Source organism: Mixophyes fleayi, chromosome 4, assembly GCF_038048845.1.
Source record: "Mixophyes fleayi isolate aMixFle1 chromosome 4, aMixFle1.hap1, whole genome shotgun sequence".
Classification (NCBI taxonomy): Eukaryota; Metazoa; Chordata; class Amphibia; order Anura; family Limnodynastidae; genus Mixophyes; species Mixophyes fleayi.
In genome coordinates, this window is record NC_134405.1 from 188,703,043 (window position 1) to 188,716,412 (window position 13,370).

Here is a 13,370-nt window from a genome sequence, read left to right on the forward strand (position 1 = left end):
TGGGTTGAGAAACTGGTCACCAGTATTGGTTTCAGAAAACAATTATACCAATTAACAGCTAGAAATACAGCATCATATTTGGGCAACAGGCATAGTTGTATTGCAATATCAGGATTACTGTTGATCCACACTTTCAATTACACTGATAACAACAGGCCACTGATGTTCAACCAGTGCTACAACATATCAAAAATTAAGTATACTAAACAAAGACTATGAATCCTAAAGGTAAAAATGTACTGTCTAGTCTTTCTCTGATTTTTCCACTGCAACTTTGTTAAAAAGTGGTAACATGTAAGTCACACTATGTATTACCAACAATTAAATACACATACCACATCACACAGACAATGGTCAAGTTAAGAAAAAAATCTTAAATAGCACACTTCTACAATGAAGCTCCACTCAACTAACCAGCCTTTTATACAACGCAACTCTTTGCAAAGGAATGGAACAGAGAGTACTGGAAACAGGATCTCCACTCACATTAAAAAATAAACATATACCCCATCGACAAAAAGATTATTGGCAAATGAATGTTATTTGTTTTTTCCAGCTTAGGGAAAAAAATAAAAAAAAATAAAAGATTTTACCTTTTATTGCAAGGTATATTCCAATATTCTTGGTATGTTTAATGTGACCCTCCTTCTGTGAAGCACTTTACAATATATATATATATATATATATATATATATATATATTATGGGCAGCATGGTGGCTTAGTGGTTAGCTCTTCTGCCTCACAGCCCTGAGGTCATGAGTTCAATTCCCAACCATGCCCTTATCTGTGAGGAGTTTGTATGTTCTCCCTGTGTTTGCGTGGGTTTCCTCCGGGTGCTCCGGTTTCCTCCCACACTGCAAAAATATACTGGTCGGTTAATTGGCTGCTAACAAATTGACACTAGACTGTCTGTGTGTGTGCGTGTTAGGGAATTTAGACTGTAAGCCCCAATGGGGCAGGGACTGATGTGAGCGAGTTCTCTGTGCTGCGGAATTGGTGGCGCTATATAAATAAATGGTGATGATGATAATCATAATATTAATTAAAACATATTTACTTTCCTGCAAAACTAAAGGTTGACTGGCCAAGCCAATCAAAATTCTGTTGGCGCCAATGTTCCCAAATAGCCCATATTTTTCATGTTCTCTGGTCATGCCCGGTCATACAGCCGCTGTGGGACGAGGTATTTGCTCTGATCTCAAGTGTCCTAAAGACTCCTGTTGCTCCAGACCCAGCCCTAGCCCTTTTCCATGTTTATCCGACTTCCATTCCAAAGCACGATCGCTACCTCTTGGGCAACATATTAATAGCTGCTAGAGCAGCGATAGCACAAAACTGGAAGTCTCAGTCCCCTCCTACCACTGCCCGAATCATCTTTAAGTTACAGTATAGCTTTGAGATGGTAACAATAGATATGCCCTATTCCTCATCTGCATCAGCTCCCATCATAAAATGGTTCAGGTGGCACGAATATATTACAGATGGCCCCGGGGCTCCCCCAAGATACTTCCGATTTTCCAACTGCTCACTCTCCAGCGGCCCTTATAGAATCTCCCCAGCCCACTGATCAGCTCTTACCCCATGGTACCCCTCCCATGGTTGAGATATCTCCGGATGATCAAAATGAAGGCCGATATGTCCTGCTATATTTCTTTGGGGTTGTCTGCTTTTTTGTTGGAGGGGGTTTTATTTTTGTTTTTCTTTCTTATGAGTGGATTGTTTTTGATTCTCCTTTCATTTTTAAATGCGCATTATTGATATTGTGTGCCTTATTTTAGTTTCAAGTTTAATTGAGTGACTCCTTTCCCCCTGCGTGGGGAATCCCTATGCGTTCCCCTTTGTTTGTAATGAAAACTGCATGAGCCTTATAATATTAAAACAATTTGCATTATTGTGCTATAACGCAAGTGACATCTATTTCATAAATCTACCTGTCACATTAAGAAAGCTGATTGGTGGACCACTCTTTAAATATCCTAAACTTTCACTCAAAATCATTTAAGCCCAAAGTGTACTGCCAAATGTGCATTGGCGTTTTCACTGTGTACCCTTATTTATCATATATAAAAGCAGCAAAAGCATATTAGATGCTAATTTAGATGTTGTTCCTAACTGATTATATTTAGGCAAAGAGCCAGTCATGTGTGGAGCAGCAATATTACAATACAATAATCTTTTAAGCGACATATCAACAATAAAGAAGAACTGCTGATACTATGAAAGAGAACAAACAGTACATCCCACAGCACATTGGCCCTCAGCATTACCCTTGTTACTGCTACAAAGTCAATTTCGAATACAGCCTTTAATTAACAACTTTATCATTCAAAGTAGATCGCTATATCTTGTGTGGTATTATAGGTGAAATCAGCCAACTTTTATATTTCACATCTTTCCATACTTTCACAACATATCGGTTTATAGTTTGCTGCTAATATGAGTAATATGCAGGAAAAAATGTGAAAAACAAAAGTTTTAATGCATATCAATAAAAATTAAGTTTTAAATTATTGCTTGGTCTTCAGTGCACCCCTGGAGATAGCTTTTTTTCTTATATGCATATTTTGCAGACTCAGAAGGCAGTCATATTACACATTCTCTATTACAACCATGCCTACAATTGGGTCTTATGGCACAGTGAGGAGTGGGCCTCCCCTTACCCAGATAATGCTGTGACGCTAATGGATTCCCCTTTAATTCTGAACAACAATCTTGTAGATTGGAAATGGCCAGCAAAAATTTCCCTCCCACCATCACTAATTGATTTCACCAAGACGTCAGTTCTGAAGCATTCTTATTCTGTACTGTAATTCACAGTGTTAATCCCATATAAAACAAATTCAGGTGACTGTAAAAACAGTGAGGAAGACATGACACACATACAAATGTCTCAGAGATTTACCCAAGGGGAGGGAGATCAAGAGGCTGTCTTCAGCTGAAGTATCTTGTTCAGGCCCTACAGGCCCTGGAGGAAAAGGTTCTCTCACTTGGGACATCTGCCAGGTCTCTCCACAAGAAACACAAATGTAACCAAAGACAAATCTGCAGCAGGCACTGCTGGAGAAAACAAGAAACATGACTGCACTGACTACACACATAGACCTTCTCAGTCTTTATATGCAGTGTACAAAAAATGCCACAGAGAGGGCTACTATGTCCTGAACTTGCATACATTTACAACATAACTATTCAATTTTTTAAAAAATAAATATATGCCAACAACAAATAAATAAATGACACCGCGAGTCACCATGAGAAAAGGATTGCTTAAGTGCCCACTGAAACGTAAGGGAGTAAATTTATTGAACTGCGGGTTTGAAAAAGTGGAGATGTTGCCTATAGCAACCAATCAGATTCTTGTTACCATTTGTTTAGTACATTCTACAAAATGACAGCTATAATGATTGGTTGCTATAGGCAACATCTCCACTTTTTCAAACCTGCAGCTTGATAAATTTATCCCAAGGCGTTGTCTGTTGCTTTCTCAATTGAAAAAAATCTATAAATTCTTTTGCTCTCATTGAAAGCCTGATTACTTTCATCTATAAGCATCTGTAGTGATATAGGGTTCTATAACAGTTTCAACATATTTGGGAGCTATAAGGAGATATTGAGCAAACTTCAAATCACATGGGTGTGCTGGTATTCTATTTTTAAACTTAAAGGAGCACTACTTTAGACAGACTCTGCCAGAAAGTAACCAACGCAAGTTAGTTTAGGACATATATTTGCAAAATATACCCTATAGGACAATAACATTTAAATCTAAGGGGAACAATTCCTACAAAGGACCTAAACTGTTCTCAGCAAGGTGACAGCACCACTGACAGGCAATCTAGAAGGGCTCATGGATCCTGAGGTTACACCCAACATTCATACCCATTACTTTTTTTTACCAAAGCAGATGACAGAGCATGAACATAACAAAAAACCAAGTTATGAGTTGATTAGATGTCCTATTTTGCCTCCATTTCCATGAGCTCAAGTCCCTAATGTGTGTGGGCACCTCCTATATATGAATAAGCTCTTAGATTAATCAGATTCAAAAATCATTTTTTGATATGTAAAATCCTAGGTCTCTTCCCAAAGTTATCAATAAAACCTAACTTGGTGGTGTTTGGGACTTTTCTGGAAAAGACCATCATGTTGTCAGCTCTGTAAAATACACCACCCACCCTGCAAATGAGCATTGATGAGGGTTATACAATAGAAATTAATAAACTGCATCACTGAAAGAAAACTCTCCGTTATTGTGCACCTTTTACTAAGCCCCTAGTGACAGACATACGATTACAATGCAAGCTTAACTCAATTCTTAGTACGTGCAGCATAGAAGAAGTTAAATGTGTTAGCAGTGAAAGGAGGCTTTGTAGTACAGATGTTAGTCAGCAAAGTGCCCGTGCACTAGTTGCAGAAGTTTGCAGTGAACAGCCTGCCAGTATAGAGAGCCGTGCAGAGCAGAGCAGCAGGGTTATCAGTTTGCACAGTGAAGGAATGACAACGCGTCCCGTTAGATAAGAGCCGACTAGACACATGAGGCACAGTACAGGGATACAGGACACCACTCCAGCCTCAAATCTTTACCTTGAAGAAGGAACTTTTTTTTTTTCGTTCACTCACTCTTCTTTCTCGTTTTCAATCCTTATTTTCATCATTTCCGGAGACTCAAAATCATCCCACTCTGGCAGGCAGCCGACCGCCCTAAAACAGACAAAGGAGGAGGCTTTGGGGTGCCGCCCCCTCCTGGTACTTCAGTCAAAACTTAAAGTCAAAGGTGCACTTAATGCATCAAAACTGGTCGTGGCTGTCACTGAAAACTTCTTACCGCATCGCAAGAGATACAGATACAAGAGATACAGATAGTGCTTTGTGACGGGGAAATCATCTAAGCAACTCTAGAGCAGACATTGACTTCTTATAGAGGTTATGAATTGAGGGTGTACCCTACAAAGTATGATACTCATTTTATAATGAGATGACTAGCAGAGTTCCACACCCATCCTGTCTGTTCAGTGAAGAGGCCCAGTACGGTGCATTATTCACACAGTGAGCTACACACTGCACAGACTTATATATGACAGTAGAGGCTTCCAAGTGAAAGTTTAATTTTTGCATAGGTACCAGATTGTCAACAACAAAAACAGTGATTATTTGTACAGCCATTATTTATATAACAATACTGTTTAAAAGGTATATGTTATACTGACATAAAAGGTTATGTAGCAATAGTATTTATTTTATTTAGGAGTTTTCAGTATCTAAGGCTATAAATTGTAAATAACTAATACATTAGTGTGTGACATCGTGAGTTGTACTCCAGTTTTCTTGCTCACCCAAAAAAGAAACTGGTAGGTTACCTGACTTCTGAGTAAATTGGCCCTAGCATGTGTGCCTGAGGTAGGGAATTTGGTTTATCTCTATGGACTCAGGAACTGTTGTGTATAGATAACTGTATGATACAGTGTGCAGCCCTGTATTATACGTTGGCAGGGCCAGACTGGGACTAAAAATCAGCCCTGGCATTTAAAGTACACAGGCCCACCTCAGTTCCAGCAGGAAAGAAACTATGTACCGAAAGGGCGTGACCACATTGTGTTGTGGGTGTGTTCAACATGGGGCATTGATACATACATTATAATAAAACATTACATTTATCACGCCCTCCCAGCCACATCATGACCACATCATACCCCCAGGCACATTATAACACCCCCAGCCCACTGTACTTATCTATGCTTCTGGTGCTGCTGACATCCATCAGGATGGGAACTTCCTGTAGAGTGAGTAGGGAAGCTCTTAGTCTAACAAGATTACCAAATCTTGTTAGACTTAGAGCCCCTCGGCTTGCTCTGCAGTCTGGGTCCTGTCCAGGAACTGGGAGTAGCTAGCAGTTCCCTTTCCCTAACCAGAGGTGAATTAAGGCTCAGGGGGCCCAGGGTATTTAAGACAGCGGGGTCCCTATTATGTAACATGGTTATCATTTTAGAAAAATACACAGGCACTACTGTTAGAAGCACAAAGCTCTGCCTTCACAAGCAGCTGTCCTTGCAGTCAGACCAAATCCTGAATAAGTGAGACAGTCACCCAAATTCAGGACTGCCCCACCAGATTCAGGACAGTTGGCAGACTGTCCTGCTCTCTCCTACCTGTCTTGGTCACTTTCACCACTTGTAGCAGCTGGTTTCTTTAGCTCAGTTCCTTCTTGTCTTCTTGATCCTGGAATATTGTATGCCTTATTTTAAAAAAAAATGGGTACATGAGATTTAGAAAACTCCAACCAGCCCCAGTGTTAAAACAATAGCATTCACGTTTTATAATTAGGCCTCCCTCCAGTCCCCACAATAATAATATTCACATTTAATAAGTAGACCTATTTCCCTCCAACCAGCCCCAACATTAAATTAACAGTATACCCATTTACTAAAAACATTTCCCTCCCTCCAAACAGTCCCAGCAATAAATTAAATAGCATTAACGTTTAATAAATATAACCATTTTCCACAACCATCCCCTGCAATAAATAATTCATATTCACATTTAATAAATAGCCCTCCTCCCCAAAATCAGCCTCATATTCAATTGATAGCCCTAAACCACCCCAGCATTAAATTAAAGGTTCATTCACCTCACCTTAAATAATTAGCCCCCACATACACTCCACCATTAAATAGCCTACCTCCCACAATATAATAAGATCCTCCCTTCCCTCACATATTATATTAAAATACTGTGCGCTTGCACACACTATATGAACATGGCCAAACACACACATGCACAGTATAGCCACTCACGCACACTATAGCCACACAGGCACACTATAACCACACAAACACACTATAGCCACACAGACACACAATAGCTACACAGACACACAATAGCCTCACAGATACTCTATAGCCACACAGACACACTATAGCCACACACGCACACTATAGCAACACGGGGCCACACGCACACTATAGCAACACAGGGCCACACACGCACACTATAGCAACACAGGGCCTTGCGCACACTATAGCAACACGGGGCCACACGTGCACACTATAGCAACACGGTGCCACATGTGCACACTATATCCACACACGCATACTATAGCCACACAATAGCCACACAGACACACTATAGCCACACAGACACAGTATATGCACACACGCACACTATAGCAACACGGGGCCACACACGCACACTATAGCCACATACGCACACAATAGCCACACAGACACACTATAGCCACAAAGACACACTATAGCCACACAGACACTTTCCTTGTTACATCCGAGCAGCAGCACCTTCATCCTGCGCGCAGGTCAGCGGATGGAGAGTCAGTGAAGTGTACTCACATGGGGCGGCACCTGTCACGTGGTGCCGTCCTAGGTGATTACTTGCATAGGTGGCACTTCACTTACTCTCCGTCCGTCGAGCAGCAGCACCCTGCTCGCTGTTTGGCGGGCATGCGGACTGGGCCATCTGACCATCAGCCCTTCTGGCATTACCCAGAAGTGCCAGATGGCAAGTGCGGCCCTGTACATTGGTGTTTCTTAAATAAATGATAATAATGTATTTCTGAACACATCTCTCACACTTCCCAAAATGCTAAACTAATTTTCAGGGGCACATTTTTGCTAAACCATTCATGCATGTTATAGATAATGATATTGGTTAGGTATTCTACAATCCCCAGAGTAACATGTTTACTATTCTTTAATAAAATATCAAATTACAAGTTCCAGAGAATAAGAATAGATAGTACATATTGCATTTCACATACAGAAGGATTTATACTGTGCATTTGGTCAATATTTAAAAATGGATATTTCCAGGGGCAACAAATTTTAAGAGCCATTCTATGAAATTTGCCTATAGAAGTTAGAGACTGTTGACAAGAATGTATTTTTTACTGGCTGCTAAATATGGATTTTAATAACTGCTAGAACTTTATTGATAGATGGCAACCATAATACATACTCTACATTGTTTTAATATAAACTACTTTAATTTGTGATGTTTTAAGGTCTGATTGTCGTTTTTAAATAGCGATTTGTGTATGTAGTGCTAATACATTCTAATGATGATGATCAAGACATAGGGTTACGGCACCCTCAGTTTCACTCCTTATATTCAGTTTTCCACCCAATTCTGTCACTTCCACCTTTGGAACATTGCTCGAATACACCTCTTTCTAACTCAATACATCATCAAACCCTCATTAATTCATCCTTCCTGTCTTGACTACTACAGTCTTGTACTAACTGGCCTTCCTCTCACCCGGCTCTCCTTTCTTCAGCCTGTCCTAAATGCTGCAACAAGACTATTCTTCCTTTCCTGATGCTCCACTTCTGCTGCTCTTCTCTGTAAAGCTCTACACTTGCTTCCCATTTCTTATAGAATTCAATTGAAGCTGCTTACATACAAAGCCCTCACTGAGGCCTCTCCTTCATGCATCTCTGATCTTCTCACGTGGCACAATCATTCCCATTCCCTCCGCTCTGGGACTTTCTTACCCACCTTAAATGACTGTCCCCAAATCTTCAATCTTTTAAGCACTCCCTCAAAACGCATCTTTTTACCTTAGCCTAGCCCACCCTCTACCATGACTACTACCTCTGCACGTTCTTTATCCCACTTCTTATTAGCTCTTTTTGTCTCTGCTTCCCCTTCCCTGTAGACTGTAAGCTCTCATGAGCAGGGCCCACTTTTTCTTCTGTCTCATGTCCCACCTTTGCCTACCACGTTTGTACCTGTCCTAGGTCATGTTCTGTTTTATGTTTAAGTTGGATTAATCTGATACTAGTGTAAACTTTTATACTTGCTCATGTTTTATTTTGTTTGCTTTATAATACTGTCTGTCCAGCGCTGTGCAATCTGTGGCACCTTACAAATAAACAATGATGGTGTGAGTTTAAAATGGAGCATGTTTGAATATCTTAAAAGGATCACTGATCCCTATAGGGTTGTGATAGGATGCTAGCGCTTTAAGCTCTAATTAAAATTTGTGAAATGTATGCATGCACACAATACAAACATTCATGTGAACAGTTTCATAGAGCCCTGTGATCCCTAAGAATTAAATATGCTTTATCCAGTGCATAAACTGTGGATCAGGACCACAAGTGGGGCCCCGAGATCTATTTTTATGGTAATTTGTTTGTCAAACATGCATTATATTCTATTGGGAACCATTTCTTTAGGGTAAACAATGGCACATTGATAATATGTGTGCTAAAACAATGGCAACGGAAAATTGGGCATCCCAGCTATAAAAATGTCGAGCACCATTAGAGAGCTCACATAAGTGCATGGCAGTGTATGATGGATGCTGTAGGCATTTCCATACATACTTGGTTGAAATTTATAGAAAGTTGAAGCATTAGCTGTTTACCCATGTTCTGCTGTAAAGGCATATGGTAAATCCTGTGTACAGAAATGAAATTCCTTTAGTAGTCTCACTTATTGTCTATAAAAAAAAAATTGTGCAGTTAAGATTCCAGAGATGTATGTCAAATTTATATGATGCCCTTACGCATTCTGCCCCACCATCAGAGTAAGTAATTCTACACATAACTTAACACATTTTTATACTTGCATGTATCATTGCACACTTGTGCAACATAATCATATGCTTGGCTTCACAAGAATTGTAATCTAAATGTTGGTTTGCGCTTGTGTGATATTTCACCAATGGAGCAACCAAGAATATATATTGCCTGCAAAAATTTATTTGCTCAGATGTTCAGAAAAAAATGATCAAACTAAACTAAATCCTGTTGGTAGGTTATTTACTTTTGTATGCATATGTGAGTCTGCAAGAAATAACAAAAAGTACTGTATCTGAAAGGGGCATACTGTAGATTAGGTTGTGTAGTCTGAGGGCCTTTTCCTTGATACGGTAAATAGTTTTAAACATGTCTATTAATTTATCTCAATAGTAACACATTTAGATCTTTTTCCCATAAAACATACTTTATATTTAAATTACACTAGAGATATGTATATATTAGCTCAGTATTCGTTACTGCTCAACATTCATTACGTTCACTTAATTCATCTATCTCTTTCACAATGATGTGTTGCATTTAGCGTCCAATGTTTTTTTTTTCTCTTTTTTTCATTTAGGTAGAAGTAATGCTGACACAAATATTCTTCTAGATAACAAGCTCAGCCACACACACCACAGCCTGTGAGAGAATGCAGCTGATTTTTATTTGGAGGAACTTACTTACAATTCTTCCTGCTATGTCTTGTCCAGCTGATTTCCTTGCTTCCAAACCTCCTACATCCCTGTATGTAGATATATTTAATTGTAATAGATGTCACAGTAAGTTGAGTTCTCTTGCTAGACAAAAACTTTCTTCAGGTCTTGTGCTCTGTTATATCTTGCCCTGCATGTTAAAACGTCTGTTCCCACAGGGTGAATCATAGAAACACATCACAGCAGGTCATGGGTATTTTGCAGTTCAATATTCAACTCTCTTCAGCACAGACCAGATGTACAGACACAACTTCATATACAAATACATACTGCATCTGCACACTCCAAGTTAGCAGCCATTACAGAATTCTGCTTCCAAACTGTACATAATGTCAGGCACACAAACACCCACACGCACACATACCAGCACACGCCATCTAGTGCTTAGCAGCTTATACATAACTTTTTTCAAAAGACAGAGATGAATTATACAAACTCAGCTGACAGTACATGAGTAGTTTTGATAGAACAACACAGAAAAAAACATGTCAGAGACAGAGCCTGGAAATTCATCACAATAAAATTAACACTAGTGAAATTCAGTCTTGTGAATACAAATTATATTCAATATAATAGGTTAGAAATCATGGGCTAGATTTACTAAGCTGCGGGTTTGAAAAAGTGGGGATGTTGCCTATAGCAACCAATCAGATTCTAGCTATCATTTATTTAGTACCTTCTACAAAATGACAGCTAGAATCTGGTTGCTATAGGCAACTTCCCCACTTTTTCAAACCCGCAGCTTAGTAAATCTAGCCCCATGTGTGCTTTTATTTTTCCAAGGTGGATGACAGAACTGCATACAAGTCATGTAATAAAGTTGCCCTCCCCATGTATGTGTCTGAATCCATGTTAGAAAGAATGAAGAGGAAATACACATTTGTGTACTAAGCATACACACCAAAAATGTATGCACACTTGTCTGTGCTAAGATTTTTGCATATCTGCAACTTGCGAGTTTTTACGTCCGGAGAGGCAGATGGAGTACAATAAGAATGAGGTCATGTAATTGCAATTTAATTAGATGCGAATGCATACACAGATTCGCCTTTCAGAAGGCACGTCTTCATGCTGGAATGCTGATGCAAATATACGCAATGATGATTATCAACAGTACTATGTAGTTGCTTTCTGATTTGCTGATTTTGGATTGTCTTATCCAGGTGATAACATCAAAGTTATATAATAGTAGATCAATTTATTAAATGATTTAACAGACATTTATTCACATTGTCATTTCCATACGGGACTACTGCAGGAAAGGCAATTCCCATTTAATTTTTAAGAGGATTTGGAGGTGTTCATTTTTTATTTTTTTTTAATATGGTAAAGGAAACATTGCTTTTATTAATAAGACATTATCTCTCTTGTGTATCTGACCACATTATGCTATTTATACACAACATAATAATAAGTGTTTGTATTACATTATTAGGTTGTGTACAGATAGGGTAATGCCATTTGAGTACTAACACAACAGTTGCACATCCTACGCCTCCATCATGTATGCATGCATACACACACACTGATACGCCTTGTTCAAGTAGTATTATTTCTGAGTCGTTCGCAAGATAGATCCAACTTTGCATACTGAAGCAAGTACGCATTTTCTTGTGTTCATCTTTTCCTGTGTACATCAAATATGCATATTAGTCCGAATCTTAACGGTCATGAAAAATGTACAAGCATTTAACAGTTACACAGATACAGAAATTGTGACCTAATATTTTAATGAGCTAAGTTATAGTAACTTCAGCATTCTTTGAAAATATCTAATGAGTCAATATTTGCATGCAATTTCATGTATGTAAAACAATATTATCATTGGCAAGTCATATAACAATTAAATATTTTCATTTCCAAAAGGAAAAGCTCACTAATTAGTTTCTTTTTATGCTTTTCACATATTTAGCAGTCTCCAAATTCAGTAAATGTTTCTGTAAATTGTATTGCTTTTTTTGCCCACTTTTGCAAAGTTTTGTAAATGAATCATTGCACATTTGCATTTAGCTTATTGCTGTATACCTTGCATGCATTTTTCATTGATATTGTAATTAAATACCTTTTGAGTTAATAAATGACATGCATATAATATTTTGTTTACTAAACTAGCACTGAAATAGAAAGGTTATTTTTATTGAAAATAAGCCTCTAAAACATTTCTAGTGCTTTCTAATATCTGACATGACAAGATATGCTGCAGTTGTGATTAATGCAGGGACGCACGCAGGATTGTTAGGGGGGGTTTTCCCCCCACTGAGTACAATACAGCACCGCCGCGGACGCTTCTTTGACAGCGCCGCGGCTGCTGTATAGTACAGTGCCATATGTAGGGGCACTTTGTTAGCGGAGGGGAGGGGTTTCTGAAGACCCAGAACCCCCCCTGCGTGCGCCACTGTAATGGGCATATATTATAGTGATAAAAGGTAAAAGCATATTCCTTCTTCCTCCATATAATGAGGCTGGCTAACAAAAAAATGTCAGATAAATTTGAACATTTTTATTTATTTATGTATTTATTTATTTATTTATTTATTTACTTACTCACCATGGTATCTGAGTACCATCAGAAGCCAAGCCTAACTTGTTCTCAAAGCATGCTTTCACAGCAATTTGGCAGCTGCAATTCTTGGCTTTAATACAGAGGTTTAATACAGAGGAACATTTAATACAGTTCTATATTCTCATCTGTAATGAGTAGTTCTTTAAGGGCTGAAAGCCAGCTGTTAGCTTACAGGGAATGTTTCTAGTTCAACCACTTTCTGTACGTGTAAAGGCATGAAGGTTTTGCAAGTTGTGACTAGGCTGCAATAGGAAAGAAACATGCAGCTCAGGTTTTTCTTTAGTACAGTGTGATACTTTTTAGTTTATGACCTAAAAGGTTTGTTATTCTATCTTAATAAATCAATGAATGCTAATCACTCTGTTGCATACTATGGGCCTGATTCATGTCCGAACACAACTTGCACGTAAGTTGCTTGTTTTAAAAGAGCATGGAACTTGAGTGTAGTTCCAACCGTATTCAAATCCAAGCGTATCTTAAGATATGCAGAGTACACTCTGCTTAAACAGTACTAGCTGTACGTAGACACACAGTACAGACTGCTGTATAACGCACAT

General features: G+C 38.8%; 1 protein-coding gene across 5 annotated transcripts in view; it reads right to left on the reverse strand.

The window, feature by feature from the left end:
• Window positions 1-10,542, reverse strand: part of MDFIC (MyoD family inhibitor domain containing) — a 97,363-nt gene extending 86,821 nt beyond the window's left edge. Inside the window, exons 1-3 of one of the 5 annotated variants that reach the window (XM_075209012.1) lie at window positions 10,222-10,531; window positions 4,586-4,724; window positions 2,904-3,058 (exon numbers count right to left, since the gene is read on the reverse strand). In XM_075209012.1, coding sequence (XP_075065113.1) covers window positions 2,904-2,997 — 94 coding nt within the window. In that variant the 5' untranslated portion in view covers window positions 2,998-3,058; window positions 4,586-4,724; window positions 10,222-10,531. Of the gene's footprint in view, window positions 1-2,903; window positions 3,059-4,585; window positions 4,725-4,826; window positions 4,967-10,221 lie in introns of those variants that run through there. The other 4 variants (XM_075209010.1, XM_075209008.1, XM_075209009.1 and 1 more) reach the window with 4 other exon arrangements.
• Between the last annotated feature and the right edge of the window lie 2,828 nt (window positions 10,543-13,370).